Below are 16,557 nucleotides of genomic sequence, written 5' to 3' on the forward strand. Positions count from 1 at the left end.
GGGTGCAGTGGGGCCAATTGATTTCAGTTTGGTATCGGGGCAGCGTGCAATCTAGCGGTGCGTCGGTGTCGTAGCATGGACGGTGTGGATGCCAACAATCATGGTGTTCGGTTTCATGTCCAATGTACGTACGTTCAGCACACCCTGCCCAATGCAGACACGCATTCACATGGCAAATGTGTGATCGGCGCGTGCGCCGAACGCGACCTCCGCTTTGCTGCGGTGCGCCGTTTTGCAACGCCAACGGCCTTCGGCCGGGAGCCACACTGCGGTGCAACCTCCGCTGCGCTACGGTGCACCTGGTGGGTTCGTCCAAAAGATTGATCTCTATAGAGCTGCAGCAGCGTCGACGTCAAATATTGTTTTCTTGGGTGGCGGTGAGGCTGGTGCAGCGGCCAAGTTGTGGTCTATTAGCCTTCACATCGTTTCAGCCATCGGGTCCAATACTGCATAACCCGACGCGTCTTGCATAGAGGCCACAACAGTTTGCTGGAGCGGAGATCAACATTGCAGGGCGAATGACGTCAAATCAGCTATGTACTCGCGTTGCCCGGCCCAGCTATTCTACCCGTGTCGTGATGCAGTGCCATGACTTCGTCGCTCAGTCACAAGCCACGCGTGTAGAACGGTTCTACACGCGTGATTTCCCAGAAAGTACAGCCGCATAGACCTTGCGTCTCAGCCGTCGCCCGCAGCAAACTTTCATCGCAGCTCCTTGGCTTCTTCCATCGCAGTCGCTGCTGCCGCGACCCCCGCACGCGCGCGCCCGACACTGACGTCGCGACCATGGCCGGAACTTCTACTACAATTAAATTAATATGTGCTTCGCGCCAATTTCAATTTAATACCAACTGCAATCAAAACGCTCATCCATTGCACTATCGCCCACATAATCTTACCGCGCTGCCGTGCACGATCGCAGATGCACACGCTACACTCGTGGTTGGCGCACCGATGCCACATGCACTCACTACGCTCGCACATGGCATAAGCCCCTACCGTGCCTCATCACCATGACCAAAGTCTTCGACCGCCTCTCTGCGCCGCGCCGCCACATCGTGGCCGAGCGCGCGCACACTACCCTACCGCACTGCCGTGCACGACCGCAGGTGCACACGCTGCGCTCGTGGCTCGCGCTGCGCGCATCGATACCATAGGCACTCGCTACGCTACCATCTGGCCTATGCCCTACCGCGCTACCGCGCAAAATCCGGCTATCGCCGGATGCACTCGCCACGCTCGTGGTTTGCGCTATCGCGCAAGACCCGGCCAAGTCCACTCGCTGCGCTCGTAAATTGCCCTACCGCGCTACCGCGCGGGATCCGGCTATCGCCGGATGCACTCGCTTCGCTCGTGGCGCGCTGCGCGCAGATCATAGATGCACACGTTACACTCGTGGTTGGCGCTGCGCACATCAATGGCAAATGCACTCGCTACGCTCGTACCGCGCTACCGCGCGGGATCCGGCTATCGCCGGATGCACTCGCTACGCTCGTGGCGCGCTGCGCGCGGATAAGTACGATAGTGTCCGGTTAAGTACGATGTGACGTTGCTACAAACACCAAGTCAAAAAACACGACATTGGGAGGGCAGACGTACTTAACCGAATTCGACCCTTCCAAACGCGCTACGCACGTCAAAACACATTATTTGGAGCTCCAACAACGTTGCCGTGCTAGCGCACGGGCCCGGCTACCGCCGGGTGCCCTCGCTGCGCTCGTGCCGCGCTTCGCGCAAAAAAGTCCTTATTCAATTAATAGATAGATGTGTGTCCAATTGTACAATACTAGTGTACACTCCCGTGACCCCACGTCTTGGCGACACAGGAACGACCGTAGAGTTGAAGAAGCGCTTGATTGAAGAGTCCCACCTCCCCCAAGAGCATCGCAACCAGCACAAGACGCGATGTGTTCGATCCGCACAGAAAAATCGCCGACGATGTTCATTCTTGTTCCAGAGTGATGTTGACATCATCATCGCCCAAACTCACTTTACCTTTTGCTCCATCAACCACATCATCCTCATGTCGACCACGCTGCGCTCGTTTGCTGCGCTGGGCGCGACGCTCACGGCCACGGGCCTTTTGTACGCGCAGCTCACGGTCAAGTCGGCGTCGTGCCAGTTTCAGCCGTCGCCGACGCTCGCACCGTACAAGGCCGCGCACGTCGACGTGTTGACGGCGACGATGGACGCGCCCGTCGACTTGGCCAAGTTTGCGAGCTGCTTCTTCCGGTCGCCCGTGTTCCAGGCCGAACGGGTGCTGCTGCGCCTCCTCGGCTACGGCGCGACGACCGACGCCGCGATCGCACGCCTCGATTTCGAGCCCAACGACGCGGTCGTCGTCTTCCGCGTCGTCGAGCGCACGCCGGACGAGGTCGTCCTCGCGTGGGCGCTCTCGGACGACACGCGCGGCCACTCGTGGCTCCACGTGGCCGACGACGGCCGCTCGATCGAATACGCAACGATGTTTGAACCGACGCGCGCAGTGCATTGGGCGCTCGTGCCCTTCCACCTTGTGTACGCCCGCGTCGTGCTGGCCGCCGCGCGCTACCAGTACAACAAGGAGACCGTGCCCACGTACGAGCCGTAGCCTCTCGATCGCAGCTTGCGTCTATCTAACTATTCATCGTACATTGCATTCGCTTCGATCGCGTTCCGACTCTTGGCCCGTGGTTCAGACAACGTCGCAGTCGACGGCGGTGGCAATCCTGGCCCAAGTCGGTGGCGCAGACGTGTGACCCAAGGAGGTAGTCCTCGTCCAACGTATCCCTCGGCGCGTTCGTCGAGCGACGGGCGTCCTCGACGACAGCACTTCAACGCGACCTGTAAACTCGACGACACATATGTAGCAACCACAACAGGATTCTTCTGGCTATTCATACTGCTTGCTACAGTGTAGAAGTGGCTTAAAAGCGGGCGAGTGTGTCGAGGAGCGGAATGTCCGAAACCTTGGACATGTACTCAATGTACTCGCGGACCTTGGGCGGCCACGTGACACCCTGGACGATCGTGAGCCCGCGGAGACGGCCAAAGAGGTCAATGTCGTCGTAGCTCAATGTCTCGTTGACGGAATGGGGCTTCTGGAGCATGGGCTCAAGCTGCACGAGGAACGCGTTGAGCTGCGCGACGTACGCAGCGCTGTTGGCGATCGCGTCCTCAAACGACCCGATCGTCTTTTCCTTCTTGGTCTTGTAGTAGTCGCGCGACGCTTGGGCCGCAAACTCGGCAAAGAGCGTCGCGTGGAAGCGCGGGTGGTAGAGGTACCGCATGCACTCGGCCGAGTCCTTGATCCACGCCTTGAGGTCGGCCCGCGTCGCATCGGCCTCGGCCAAGATGACCTTTTCGCCGTAATTGGCGTCCACGTAGCGGACAATGTCCATGGATTCGGGCATGACGAGGCCCGACGGCGTCTCGAGGATCGGGACGACCTTGGCGCCGACAAGCCCGATCGGCGTCGCCTCGTCGTGGTTGGCGAGGAAGACGAGCTCGACGGGGAGGCCCTTGAGACCAAAGATCATGCGCGTGCGCACGCAGAACGGGCAGTGGTCGTAGATGTAGAGCCGCGGCAGCGCCGGCGCGGCCTTGGCCGCCAGCTTCTTGGACGCAGCGGCGAAGCCGAGGCCGGCGCCGACGGCGAGGCTGCTCGCGATGCTCAGGCGATGGCAGACGTCGACTTGCTCATTCTGGATTCAAAGTGAAAATGACCGCCTCACTTCACGTCGCCTGTGATTGGCCAAAATGAAGATACCGAATTCGGCGCCGACCAGATACAGGCCATCCATGCTGCCCAACGAAGGAGGCGCTACGTAGAGAGGTTCTATGGCACCTGACGCTGTAGTTTAGTGCTTGGCTGCATGTGTTTTCCAAGGGCAAAGGTGGACGTTTACGTGCATCAACAGTGAGTATGTCTGGAATTGCACCACACGCTCGTCAAGATCGGCTCGTTGAAGGTGTGCAGCGGTAGCCAGCGCTGAAAGGTCTCAGTAGCTGCAGGCAGGTGAACGAGCCATGGGCCGAATAGCATCGCCCCGTGGTTTGGTTGTTGATGCACGCTTGGTCGTTCGCTCTGTCATTAGCGCTCTTTGCTGGTGTGTCGTCAGCCAGGGAACGTCACCGGATTCGGCTGGCCAATCCAAGCGCCGGCTACTGTATTATACACTGTTTAAAACCTATGCGCTCGAATGCTCGTGCCACGACACCCGCATCTCGTAGTGACGCGACACAGCATCGGGCGACGTAGCATCGACATGCTACGTAAGCGTCCATGACTGCGAAGCTGTCTTCTCTACCACAATATATTGATTGGAGCACCACGCTGTTCGCTTCGTGTATTGTACAGAATTACTGTTTAAAACAGATTCAAAAAGTGCAATGTCAGCCATGGCGTCGCGGCCGGCGCGGTCGCTGCGCCTGTTGCTCCTGACCCTTCTCTTCATGGCCTTGAGCCTGCTCCTGCTCTACGCGTCCATCGTAAGCAGCCCGACGTCCGAGGCTGCCTTGCGTCGCCGCCATAGCACATCCCTGCGTTCGCGCAGCGACAAGGTCGCGTACATGTTGTATGCGACCGACACGATCACGGCCTGCAATGCGCTCATCATGGCCAAGCAGATTCGGCGCCTCGGGACCCCCGCCTCGATCGAGATTGTGCTTTTGGTGACCAACACGGTGGCGGACGCGACGTTAACGGCGCTCGAGGCCGATGGCACGCTCACGCTCCGGCTCGTGTCGCCGTGGGTGCAGACGAATGCCAAGCACGGTACGTGGTCGTCGTCCCTCACCAAGCTCCGCGTCTTCGCGTACCATGGCTTTGATAAGGTCATTTACCTCGACTCGGACGCGTGGCTGCACCGCAACTTGGACCACCTCTTCGATCTGAGTGACGCCGCCATCTTCTGGGCGCCGAGGGCCTACTACCGCCCGCCGCCCACGGTCGCGTCGACGCTGCTCGTGCTGCGGCCATCGTCCAAGGCGTTTGCGCAGCTGCAAGCGGCGGTGCAGACGCGGTTTGCGACGATGGCTGCGTACGACATGGATGTGCTGAATGCCATGTGGCCCGACGCGCGCGGCGTGCTGCCGAGCCACTACGTGGTGCTAAACGGCCACTTGAACGCAAACCTGACACTGGACTTTGACTCGGTCGACGCGCGCATCAACGCGACGTTCGTGACGCACTTTTCGTCCTCACTGGACGGCAGCTATGGCAAGCCATGGACGGTCGATCGGCACACGGTGCAACGGCAACCCGGATCCCACCCGCGCTTTTACGCGCTCTTTGAAGCGTACTGGCAAAGCCAGAAGCTCTATTGCCCGTGGCTGCACCAGTAGATTAGATGAAATACGACATAAAGGGCACACAAGTCGATTACGTTTAGAGAGTTTTTTCTCGCACAGATAGAGAATACGGTCTTCACTGCCGTATTCTTAGCCCCGGAGAGCTCGAGGGGTGACACCGCTCTTCCCGGTCTTGCCCTTTGGGTTGGACTCGACTTTAGCGTTGCCAGTCGGTTGATCGACGTTGTCGCGGGTGGCACCGGTGCTGCTGGAAATCTTGAAGATGTCTTTGGTTGGGCCAGCGTCACCCTTGACGTTCGGGTTGGTGTTGCTGCTGACGCTCGAACGCATTTGCTCGGCGGCCACCAAGGTGCCAAAGAGAAGAATTGAAAGGACTTTCATTGAGTGCTGTTGGCGGCAAAGTAAATTGTGTTCTGACGTCTGGTCGGTGCTGGGTTGCCAAGGGTCACGGAGGCATTCGCGCGAAAAGCTTCGAAAGATATGCTTCATTTGGGTTGTTAGAGTAGTCATCGTGGAAGGATACGCTTCTTTGGGTTTAGAATGGACCTCGGTCGCGACCTACCCCTGACCTACCTTGACCCATATCTCTCTATCGCGTCGGCAAGAGCTCGCGGTCCGTTTCATGTGGCTCCGCGTACTCGTTACTGACTCCCTGCATCGTCGTCGAGAGTCAAAATGTAACAATCCCGGCGCTTCGATTACTGCCAGCAGCTACATCATCGAATCTTCGCTGCTCGTTGGCTCGTTGGTGTTTTGGCGGGAAGAGTGCAATCTCGTATCCGGAAATGGCACCATATCCGGAGTAGCGACGTGGCTGGGTTGACTCTGCCCTTTCCGATGGCTGCAGCACCCGCCAACACCAACGAGGAGAGCTCGTGGTTCACGTCGCTCGTGCGCGCCGGCCTCATCTGGTACGGCGTCAACAAGGTCACGTCCGTGCTCTGGGGCAGCGCCGATGCGCCGACGACGACGTCACCCGCGCCCGTGACAGGGCCGTCCATTGGCTTCCAAGCGCCGCCGCCCTCGAGCATCCAGGCCTTTGACACGACGCTCAACCCGTTCGCCAAGTTTTCGCCGCTCACGCCGACCAACGAGCCGCTGCCGGGGCACCGCAACACGTTTGCGTACGGTGTCTTGACCAACATCCAAGTGTATGCGACGCCGTCGCCGACGTTCTCGTTTGACGACGACGACGCGTCGCTGGTCTGGGACCTCCCGTCGGTCCATTACGGCTTCCTCGAGGTGCCCATCGAGCACAAGCGCCATCTCAACTGGACCATGACGCCGTACTTGCTCAACAATGGCACGCTGCACGCGCACGTCTTCTTCACCAAGGCCGGCTACTCGCCCAACCCCGCCGACGAGAGTATCTCTATTTCTCTTGTAGCGCATATTTGGCTCATACGCACATTGTCTAGACTACGACGAGCTCGCGACCGTCTACAAGCGCATTGAAATGAACACGTACCGTCCGCGGGCCAAGGTGACCAAGCAGCGCAACCTGTGGCAGGCCGACGAAGCCGCCGAGAACGACCAGGAAATGATGGCGGTCGTTGAAGAAGACACGACTTATGTCTCGCATTGGAAGCCGACCTTGACGATCCACGTGCTCGTCGACCACTCGGTGTACGCGCGCGGGCAGCCGCCGCAGCCGTTCGTGGCGCCGTACCTCCAAGTCGACCCGATTTCGGGCAACTACCTCCCGGTGCTGCACCTCAACGAGTTCTGGCTCCTCGACGAGCAGCTCTTGCCGATCAACGGCTCTGTCTCGAGCCTGCCGCTCGAGGTCGAGTTTGCGGCCATTGGCATGACGAAATTTGCGCTCTACCATCAGATGGACCAGTCGTTCAAGATGCAGCAGAGCATGGGCACAAGCTCGAAGCGGGACACGGATGCGATGAAGAAGATGTTCATCGACACCAACCCGTACCTCCTCGCGGTCACATTCGTCGTGTCGATCTTGCACACGGTCTTTGACATGCTCGCGTTCAAGAACGACGTGAGCTTTTGGAAGTCGCAAAAGTCGCTCGAGGGCCTCAGTCTCCGCACCGTCGTCCTCAACGCGTTTTTCCACCTCGTCATCTTCCTCTACCTTGTCGACAATGACACATCCTGGATGATCCTCTTCAGCTCGGGCCTCGGCGTCGTCTTGGATTTTTGGAAGATCAAAAAAGCCATCAAGATCAGCCGCGATGAGAACGGCAAGCTCGTCTTTGCCGGCGAAGACAACTACGTGTCGTCGTCGACCGCCGAGCACGACCGCGTCGCCGTCGCGCATGTCTCGTACATCATGTACCCACTCCTGGTCGGCTACTCGCTCTACAAGCTCATTTACGCCGAGCACAAGGGCTGGTACTCGTGGGTCCTCTCGAGCCTCACGAGCTTCGTCTACGCCTTTGGCTTTATCATGATGACGCCGCAATTGTACATCAACTACAAGCTCAAGTCGGTCGCGCACCTTCCGTGGCGCGCGATGGTCTACAAGTCGCTCAACACGTTCATCGACGACCTCTTCGCCTTTGTGATCACGATGCCGATCATGCACCGCCTCGCGTGCTTCCGCGACGACATCATCTTCTTCGTGTACCTCTACCAGCGCTGGATCTACCGCGTCGACAAGTCGCGCGTCAACGAGTTTGGCCAAGGCGGGGACGAGCCAACGACGACGACGACGACGGAAGCGCCAATGGCGACGATTCAAGACCGTCCGACGGAAGAAGAAAGCACGACCACCCAACGCCGGTCCAAGACCGACCGTGTGCCGCAGTAGACATGTGCATCGTTTTGTGATTTTCAAGCAGCTTACCGCTTCCCTTTTGTCGCGTTTTGTTTGATTTTCGTCTTCTTCTTCTTCTTCTTCTTGTGCGCCGCCTTGAGCTGCATGCGTGTTCGGTACCCGCGAAAGTGGGCCTGGATCTTGGCAATGTACCGAAATGCCATGGCGTCCTTGGACTCGCGCAACTAGAAGAGAGACGGTTGGGCCAGGGCTAGGGTAGGGTTCGGGGACCTTGCGCTCGTCGTCCCAGCGCGCCAAATCGGCGGCCGTGCGTCGGTCGTTCTCGTCCATGACGGCAAAGTGCTCGACGAGCCGGTCAATTTCTGCGGCGTCCGACGCCCCGCAGCCCGCATCGCATCGATGTCCTCTTGCAGCGCCAGCAGGTCCTGGTCGTACCTCTCCAAGAGGCTGCCGAGCTCGACGGCGCCTTTGAGCTTCTTTTTTCGATGGCCCGACTCGACGTAGTGGTGCTGGTCCTGCACTTGGCCTTGGGCGACGTTGCGTGTTGACACTTCGTCGCGGATCCGTGCATTCTACATGGCACGCAACTCAATTTGCAAGCGATCGAATGCTGCCGTACATCTTCTTCAAACGCGTTGAGGAGACCAAACTCGGCTTGCTTGGCGTCTTGGTCGATGAGCGCGTTGGCTTGTTCTGTGCCATGGTTGATGTCGTGGAGCTCCGCTACACGAGGTGGGTTGAGGCCATCGACATGTATGGCGCGTACTTTTGAGGGCGAGAATTTTCTTGAGATTCTGTCGACTCGCCGCGTCGCGGGCCTCGTGCTGCGCGCGAACTTCAAACAGCATTTGCTTGTAGTCGTGCTCGGCTTCGCGGATCCGGACCTTCATGTCGCTAAGGAGTGCACGGTGCACGTCGTCTTCTTCGACCGACGTGCTGAGCGTGGCGCGGACACGGTCCCGCACGGCAGCCACATGCCCCGCCAACGCCGAGAGGCCGGGTTCATTGTTGGTGCTTTGGTTGTTGTAATTGCTCTTGTTGCTCGTGTGCTCCGCCTACGGGTGCGCTGGCTACACCGCAGTAGAGGTACGTCGTTGTCCATACCAACAAGACACTTGCGCCCTGCGCGTGCCGATACAAGGCTCGACAGAGCGCGCGGGTGGTCGCCTTGGCCAAGCTGAACGCCGCGTCGTCGGCCTCGGAATTGAGTTCGATGCGATCTGGCTGCGTCAAGCGCCGAAGCAAGTCGTCTTCCGCTAGAAAGTGGTTGTCGAGAGCGAAAGCGGCATCGCCGTCGAGCTGGCTACGGACAGTCTTGAGCGCGACGGCAGCGAGGTGGTTGCTGTTGACGTCGAGTGTCGGCGCGGGCACGGTCGCGAGCAGGTGGAGCTTCTCGATGGCTTCGCTGAGCAGCGAGAGCACCCGGTCACTCTCGACACAAGTAAAGCGGCTCATGCCGCCGACATGCGACTGCCGTTTCGCAAGGGCTCGATCAAGTAACCAACCACATCATTTGATATATTGATGCATTTGATTCGAGACATTTTGTCTGCAAGTATGGACATATGACCTCGATATAAAGAGGACGAGAAATGCGGGGCGTCGAAAGCAGCTTGAACGCGAGAACTGCGGTGCTACGAAAGCTCGAGAGATCCACCAGAACGCTACCGTACATGACAGAAAGGCATAGTGCAGGGACCGATGCCATCTCTCCTTGGACGGCGCAGCGCTGGAGGCGATACGCCGTCTATCTCGTTGGCCCTTCTCCGCTCAATCCTCCACCATGCGACCACAGAGTGCATGCACACGGTCGCCAGGGCTGGCTATATGACCCACGCGTCCAATGCAACGAGTGCTGACCGCAGCTGGTTGTAGCTCCGAGGCCATTGCGCCCTTGAAGTATGGCGCTGCTCTCTGGGTCCCTTCTTGCGTGGCTGATCAGTGCGTGGATCGGTATCCCTGGCAAATCGCCATTCGTGATTGGCTGGATTATCCGCCAATCACAGCCGACTGAATCATCAATATCATCATTCTGGCCTTTCTGGTACTGTAGCCCGATGGGAGGGGGCGTCGCATGGACCAAGGGCAGCACGCTCGGCTTCACGCGCTGGAGCCAAGAGCCCTTCGAGCTCTCACCCGTCGACCTCGCGAGCTTGGACATCCCGGTTCTACCCGGCCAGCCAACGACAGGGCTGCTGCTGCGATATCGTGGCCACTCGCTGCTCGTACACCATGCGACCGCTGTCGCCAGCGACGACGCGACCAAGCGCATGCTCGAGCTCGTGGGCCGATCGCTCGACAGCGTGCGCAAGGCCAACAAGTACTTTACAGCGGCGGCGACGTCGTCCGTGCGCTTTTACGTTGGGTCCGAGGCCGAGCGCGATCAGTGGCTGCAGCTTGTGCTCCTCAACACACAGGTGCAGCCACCTGTTGCAGCGCCACCCGCGCCACTTGAGCTTCCAGAGCTCCCGTCGACATTGAGTGCGACGCCGACACCTCGCCGCCTCAACGAAACGATCAATGACGGCTTCCAGAGCTTGGCGACGGCCGCATCCTGCGAAGACGCCAAGGACACGCTTGGCGCCCTCGCTGCGTACCGAGAAGCCCATGCACTCTTTATGCAAGTACACCCGCAGCTACCGATGAACAAGACGCGGGAACTCATTGTGGACAAGTGCAGTGAGATCCAGGCTATCATCGACGACTTGATGGCCCCCCGACCTGCGACAACGACCGCCGAAGCGCCGACGCCGCCACCACCGGCGCCATCTGCCGCAGACGTCCCATCGTCACAGCATGGCATCGCTGCTCCACCATCAGCACCGCCGCAAATGCCCGCCAGCCTCGACCTCGACGAGCGACTTGGTCGTCTCCAAGGATTCGCTGATTCGCTGCAGGTGGAGAAGGCACGCACCGAGAAGAGCACGAAGAAGTCCGACTTGGAGCTTCGTTTTGCAGCGTTGAAGAACGAGGCGAGCCGCGCACCACCGCTCGAGTCGCTGGAAGCGCGACTCAGCAAGCTTCGGGGTGGTACCCCTAGCCCTGTGGGCAATGCTACCGCCGTGACTGCCATCGACGTCGCCCTCGAGCACGCCCTGAGCGGTGAGGACGAGGGCCTGAAGGCGGCGCCACTCGATCGCCAGGTCGACGACCTCATCACGCTGGTCCAGCAGGAGATCGCACTGGGGATCCAAGACGATCCGCCACGCCTCTCCCTCGACAGCAGCGAGATGGATGAAGACGAACAGCTGAGCAGTCGTAGCTCGGAATCGGACGACGACGACGACAACGACGACGAGGATGCATCGCAGTCCGCCAAGCATAGACGACACGTCCCTTTTTTAAACAAGGAGTAAACGAGTGACGATTGTGGTGCCTACAAGGTCGCTATGGTCATGGGCGTTTCAAGCGAAAAGTGCGTCGGCGTGAGAAGCGCGCCATGCTTCTCGTCGTGCTCGCGACGGGCGGCGCGCCGCATGTACGCGATGACAGCAATGGCGACCACCGTGGCCGCCCCCGCGACGATCAAGCCAAACACAACGGCAGGGCTCTCGTATGTCATTTCGCGGGTGTCGGCCGTCAGCGTCGTCGTCGTCGACGATGCTTGCGATGCGATCGGAGACGCCTGAGATGCTACGGGGGACGCTGCCGGCGATGGGAGAATGGGCAGTGATGCGACCACGGCTGGCACAAGACAGGTTGTCGTTGTCTGTGCTCCGACCGTAAGGGTGACGTCGACGACCGATGCATGGACCGTCGTATCAAGCGTGGTACCGCGAACACCGATGCTGTTGGCGCCCGACGGCAGCGCCAAATTGAACACCTGCGACGTGAGCGTCCACGTTGGCATCGAGGCATTTTCGACGGCGTGCGCGATGCAATTCCACGCATCGGAAACAGAGGCCACGTGGGCCGCCCGGACGTCGAGGCGCCACGCGGCCGATGCCTGCGCCGTGAGGTAGACGTGGAGAGCAAACCCACCGGGCCAGACTGATAAAGCGTACGTGGCATCGGCGCACATGTCTTGGGGTGTCGTGGCGGGAGTTAGCGTCACTGGTGGCGTCGAGGCCACGGGTGTCGTCGTTAACGTAGGCACCGCACTCGTCGTGGGTGTAGGCGACGATGCACTTGAACCGGGCGTCGATGCGGGGGATACCGATGTCGGAGTCGGTGTCGATGTCGGTGTCGGTGCTGGTGTCGGTGTTGGGGTGGTGAGCGGCTTTGGTGCAGTAGACGATGCTGGTACGGGCGGTGACGTACTGGGATGACCACTTGGGGTACCCGAAAACTGCCGTGTGCCAACAAGGGTCTGACCAACCGCGAGCCCTGGAAGGGTATCGAGGACAACTTGTCCATCTGTCGACGTCACGCGCACGTCGAAGGGGCCCGGCGGAAACGCAGACGCGAATTCGCCAACGAAGAGAAACGTCGTGATGCTGTTTTCAGACGGCGGCGACAAGCGGTGCCACGTGTCGTCATTGGCCGTCTTGACCTCGAGCGACGCAATCGGAGCGCCAAAGTTGCGGGGTTGGAGGCCGACCCAAAAGTTGTTGGAGCCTCCGTCGACGAAGTACTCGATCGGGCCCGACACGTAGTCGGTGGGACACGGCACGAAGTCCCATGCGATCGACACCCGCGTCGGGTCGAGACCCGTGAGCGCTGCGAAGGCTACTCGTCATCATTCGACCTCGATCGCGAGATTGCACTTTTCGGTACCTTGGTTGGAAAAATCGAGGGACCCGTGATGGCACTCGGGGCACTGGTTGGTGAGAAGCACGACGACAGACGACCCTTTGCACGCGGCGCTGGTGCACTCGACCCGCGCGCACCGGCCGCAGTTCATCGCATCGTCCCACTGCGGCGCATTGATGGCAGCAAAGTACGTCATGCCAGCACTCTTGCCCGAGCCCCAGAGCGATGTAAAGCCGCAGTTACCGCCAACCCAGTCGCTCGAGTACGCCGTGCCGTCGCCCGTAAAGCTGGTTGGTTGCGCCGAGACCGCGCGGAGCAGAAACAGTGGCAGCCAGAGCCGACTCTGCATCCCAATATACTGCAAGAAATGAGGAATGACGACGTCGCCCGCGCGACGTGCGATGCTATAAATATTGGCCGATCCAACATCGCGTCGTCGTCGTCCATCTTGGCCAAGATACGTTCTCAACCAAGATGGCGCCACGGTGTGCACAATAATTGTAGTAGTATATTTATAGTTATGCGATGTTTATGGATTTTGTTTTGATCGTGTGTCCAACTTGTCGTCGTTGATCAACGAGTCAACACCGATCCGCGTCGTCGTCGTCATTGGTGAGGCTGCACTGGGAAATGAGTGCCTGAAAGTCCTTGATCGCATCCATCATGTTGGCGGCGGCTTCGGCCTTGTCGCTCAGGAGCGGTCGGCGGAAGCGAAGCACGACCGGCTTGGTCGCCCACGCCTCGTGGGTTGTCCGCGGCGACACTTCAACACCGTTGACGCGCAAGAGGACGTCGCCGTTGCGCATGTGGTGCCCGCCGATCGCGGTTTTGCGTCCGTCGAGCACGAGGTTGCGGACGGCGAGCACGTTGTGGCCGACGCGCCCGAGCGTAAAATTGAAATCGCCATCAAAGAGCGTCCACACGACGTCGTAGAGCACTTTGGGCAGCCGCGTCTCGAGCTCGACCAACGACGCGGCGTTAGACATCGTCATCGAGCGGCCCGACGTCGTCGCCGACATGACGTCGAGTGTGAACGCGACCTTGCGCTCGTCCCGAAACGCAATAATGGACGCCATCGCGTCGTAGGCCGTCGTGCCAAGCACCGAGCAGCCGTTGATGTTGATGAGAAAGTCCATTTCGCGCACGCCGTGGTGGAACGCCAGACCCTTCTCGTCGACGTACGAGAGCACGATGCCGCCGTCGGCCGAGCCCACGAGCTGGATGCCGAGCTGCGCCGACGGCGGACACTCGAGGTGGATGTTGGGGCGCAGCATCATCAAGGCGTGTCGTCGTCCCAAGCAAACGCAGAATGCCGGTGCTTTTGTCAATCGTGCTTCTCCCCCGGCGTAAAATCACCTACCCCTGACCTACCCCTATCTTGTCATACAATATCTATCTATCTATCTATCTATCTATCTATCTATCTATCTATCTATCTATCATCTATCTATCTATCTATCTATCTATCTATCTATCTATCTATCTATCTATCCTACGTGTTTGAGAAACACTGCGACTTGACTGCAAGTACGTACTAGAACAAGGCCGGAACCGGAGCGTCAAGGATGCGCTGCAGCCGTGACATGAAGCCGTGGTGGACCCACCGTCGTCCAGAAGGTCAATCAAGGATTCATTAAGTGTTTCTGGACCGTTGATTCAATGGTACGATACATCATGCGAGTGACGCACATGCGCGAAATGAGGAGGTAGGTTGCTTAAAGTACTATCATTTCAAAGTAAGTGTTATCGCGCCATCCTCCTCTACGGGGCGTGCTATATAGTGGTGGGGTTGTTTAGATCCAGACGCCGTCGTCCCCTTCCTCTTCTTCGTCCGAGTCCGAGTCGTCGTACTTGCTCGGGTCCAGCATCGACATGCGCTCGTCGGCCTCCATCGTCAGCTTCTTGAACAAGTTGATTTGGTCGTCGCTGAGACCGGTAAACTCGGCAATGTCCCCGTCACCCATCATGATCATCGACATGCGCGCCTGCTTGACGACCTCGTGCGCTTCCTCGAGTTGCTTGGCCATCGCAAAGTTCTGCTCCTCGCGGGCCCGGAGCAGCTCGGCGTCCTTGTCAAACTCGTCGTCTTCCTCTTCTTCGTCGTCCATCGTGTAGTGGTGCTCGTCGTCGTCGAAGCTGCTCACGCTCATCTTGGACGGCGACCGATGGCTGTGGGACTCGTCGTTGCCAAACGTCTTGCGCATCGGCGGCTCGGGCGTCGACACCTGTCGCATCTTCATGTGGCTGTCCGAGCGCGACCGCTGCAAGTCGGGCTTGTAAAAGTGGGCAAACTCGGACGGCGTGTCATCGGTCTCGTCCGCCGCTGCGGCTTCGTCGCCCTCTTCAATGACAAGCTTCGGGTCGTCACCCGCCGACATGCGGATCGACTGGAGGTCCTGGTCCGAGCGTTCGCGCTGCGCCTGGAGCTTTCGCGCCAGCTCTTCCTTGCCATCGGCCCGCGCCTTGTCTTCCTCGGCCTTGAGCATGCGTGCAAGCTCTTCCTTGCCGCGCTTCTCCCGCTCCATGCGGTCGCGGTCGCTCGAGCTCGACGACCGGTGGCCGTTAAAGTGGTGCACCGGGTTCCCACCGCTTTTCCGCATCTCTTCGAGCTCGTGGAGCATCTTTTCGGCTTCGAGGCGCGCGTTGCGCTCTTCTGCCTCGTTGATGAGGTGGTCTTCGCGCGTGCTCGGGCGGCGAAAGTGGGTGCTTTTGGGCACCGGCGCCGGCGTCGTCGTCTCGTCGTCTTCGTCTTCTTCGACGATGGTCGTGTGGACGGTCGCCGTGTCGGTGACCACGATCGGCTCGCCGTAGAACGCCTCCCAGCAGCTCGTGCAGTACCACTGCCCGTCGTCGTCGAGGAAGAACGGGACATCGAGCGACTCGAGGCAGTGGCACTCGGCGCACGTTTTGCGGGCCTTCTTCGTCGGCAGCGCCGTCTTGGTGATGTGGCTCAGGTCCTCCAGAATCGACTGGCGCATCTGGTCGTACGCGTCGACCGCCGCCGCGTCGTCGGCCGCGCTGTGTTCGGCCGCGGCCGCGTAGCTCTCGTCCTCGGTCTCGTAGTTCTCGCGCCGGAACGGCGTAATGACCGACGCGAGCTGCGCCAGCATGTGGTTTTGCTGGCCAATGACCTCGACGGGCTTGTTCTCGGTCGCCGACCGAAGAATGCGCTCGCGTTGCTGGAGCGCGAGGTACTCTTCGTATTTTTTCGCTTCTTCCTTGACGCGCTCGAGGGCCTCGGCGAGCACTTGGGCTTCGCGCTCGGCGCGGGTCAGCGCCTCCTTCTTCTCGCCGCGCTTCTTCTCGGCCTGCGCGGCCACATACGCCTTGGCCGCGACGCGGATCAAGTGCGCCTCCTTCGTGCCATCGACAATGTCGGCGAGCGGGACACCCGCGAACGCATCAGTGAGCGGGTCGAGCCCTTGCGACGTCGCGACGAGCTGCTTGGCCACGTCGAGTGGGATCTGCTCGCGCTTGGGGGTCGCCGCGCGGGGCGGGTCAACGTCGCGGGCGCTCGGGCGGAAGCGCAGGATCGCGGGCTTGGGCGTGTGCTTGAGGAGGCGGAGGGTGCTCGTGTACGATGCGCCGTCGACGGCTTTGCCGTTGACCGAGACGAGGATGTCGCCGACGTGGGCGTTGTGGAGGCCGCTGGCACTGCCGCGGCCCGTGAGGCGCGAGATCATCGGAATGTCGGCCGGCGTCGGCTTGAGCTTGAGACCGAGCTCGCCTTCGCGCCACACAATGTCATAGAGGCTCTTGTCGACAACGTTGGGGCGCATGGCGTCGAGGACAACCGACGCCACCGACGGCTTCTCGGCCTCGTCCGGGCGCCGGCG

The 16,557-nt window shown here is 59.9% G+C and overlaps 10 protein-coding genes across 10 annotated transcripts in view; 4 read left to right on the plus strand and 6 right to left on the minus strand.

Moving 5' to 3' along the window:
• The first annotated feature begins 2,002 nt into the window (after positions 1-2,002).
• On the plus strand, positions 2,003-2,592 carry SPRG_10919 (hypothetical protein). Its single transcript, XM_012351751.1, has one exon. It carries the CDS (start codon positions 2,024-2,026, stop codon positions 2,588-2,590), a length of 567 nt encoding a protein of 188 aa, XP_012207141.1. The 5' UTR covers positions 2,003-2,023; the 3' UTR covers positions 2,591-2,592.
• A 314-nt stretch (positions 2,593-2,906) lies between these two features.
• SPRG_10920 (hypothetical protein) lies at positions 2,907-3,782 on the minus strand (the record flags this gene model as incomplete). The annotated part of the gene is made up of 2 exons (XM_012351752.1): positions 2,907-3,673; positions 3,749-3,782. 2 exons carry the CDS (start codon positions 3,780-3,782, stop codon positions 2,907-2,909), a joined length of 801 nt encoding a protein of 266 aa, XP_012207142.1.
• Positions 3,783-4,380: 598 nt separating this feature from the next.
• On the plus strand, positions 4,381-5,325 carry SPRG_10921 (hypothetical protein; the record flags this gene model as incomplete). The annotated part of the gene is made up of 1 exon (XM_012351753.1): positions 4,381-5,325. One exon carries the CDS (start codon positions 4,381-4,383, stop codon positions 5,323-5,325), a length of 945 nt encoding a protein of 314 aa, XP_012207143.1.
• Positions 5,326-5,421: 96 nt separating this feature from the next.
• Positions 5,422-5,673, minus strand: SPRG_10922 (hypothetical protein; the record flags this gene model as incomplete). Its single annotated transcript, XM_012351754.1, has 2 exons — positions 5,422-5,558; positions 5,580-5,673. The coding sequence occupies 2 exons, from the start codon at positions 5,671-5,673 to the stop codon at positions 5,422-5,424; spliced, it is 231 nt and encodes a 76-aa protein (XP_012207144.1).
• Positions 5,674-6,114: 441 nt separating this feature from the next.
• Positions 6,115-8,113, plus strand: SPRG_10923 (hypothetical protein). Its single transcript, XM_012351755.1, has 2 exons — positions 6,115-6,658; positions 6,711-8,113. The coding sequence occupies exons 1-2, from the start codon at positions 6,130-6,132 to the stop codon at positions 8,060-8,062; spliced, it is 1,881 nt and encodes a 626-aa protein (XP_012207145.1). The 5' UTR covers positions 6,115-6,129; the 3' UTR covers positions 8,063-8,113.
• Positions 8,095-9,500, minus strand: SPRG_10924 (hypothetical protein; the record flags this gene model as incomplete). Its single annotated transcript, XM_012351756.1, has 6 exons — positions 9,134-9,500; positions 8,796-9,084; positions 8,649-8,752; positions 8,465-8,601; positions 8,300-8,435; positions 8,095-8,253 (listed from the first exon to the last, which is right to left on the minus strand). Exons 1-6 carry the CDS (start codon positions 9,482-9,484, stop codon positions 8,095-8,097), a joined length of 1,176 nt encoding a protein of 391 aa, XP_012207146.1. The 5' UTR covers positions 9,485-9,500.
• A 572-nt stretch (positions 9,501-10,072) lies between these two features.
• Positions 10,073-11,354, plus strand: SPRG_10925 (hypothetical protein; the record flags this gene model as incomplete). Its single annotated transcript, XM_012351757.1, has 2 exons — positions 10,073-11,287; positions 11,341-11,354. Exons 1-2 carry the CDS (start codon positions 10,087-10,089, stop codon positions 11,352-11,354), a joined length of 1,215 nt encoding a protein of 404 aa, XP_012207147.1. The 5' UTR covers positions 10,073-10,086.
• Positions 11,355-11,365: 11 nt separating this feature from the next.
• On the minus strand, positions 11,366-13,091 carry SPRG_10926 (hypothetical protein). The gene is made up of 2 exons (XM_012351758.1): positions 12,746-13,091; positions 11,366-12,697 (listed from the first exon to the last, which is right to left on the minus strand). The coding sequence occupies exons 1-2, from the start codon at positions 13,068-13,070 to the stop codon at positions 11,406-11,408; spliced, it is 1,617 nt and encodes a 538-aa protein (XP_012207148.1). The 5' UTR covers positions 13,071-13,091; the 3' UTR covers positions 11,366-11,405.
• A 211-nt stretch (positions 13,092-13,302) lies between these two features.
• Positions 13,303-13,995, minus strand: SPRG_10927 (hypothetical protein; the record flags this gene model as incomplete). Its single annotated transcript, XM_012351759.1, has 1 exon — positions 13,303-13,995. One exon carries the CDS (start codon positions 13,993-13,995, stop codon positions 13,303-13,305), a length of 693 nt encoding a protein of 230 aa, XP_012207149.1.
• A 519-nt stretch (positions 13,996-14,514) lies between these two features.
• SPRG_20946 (hypothetical protein) overlaps positions 14,515-16,557 on the minus strand; it is a gene marked incomplete at both ends in the record, with an annotated part of 3,038 nt that continues 995 nt past the window's right edge. The window contains one exon of the mRNA XM_012351799.1: positions 14,515-16,539. Within this exon, the coding sequence (XP_012207189.1) occupies positions 14,515-16,539 (2,025 nt within the window). The remainder of the gene's footprint in view (positions 16,540-16,557) is intronic.

The sequence above is a fragment of the Saprolegnia parasitica genome, assembly GCF_000151545.1.
Source record: "Saprolegnia parasitica CBS 223.65 unplaced genomic scaffold supercont2.86, whole genome shotgun sequence".
Taxonomy (NCBI): Eukaryota; Oomycota; class Saprolegniomycetes; order Saprolegniales; family Saprolegniaceae; genus Saprolegnia; species Saprolegnia parasitica.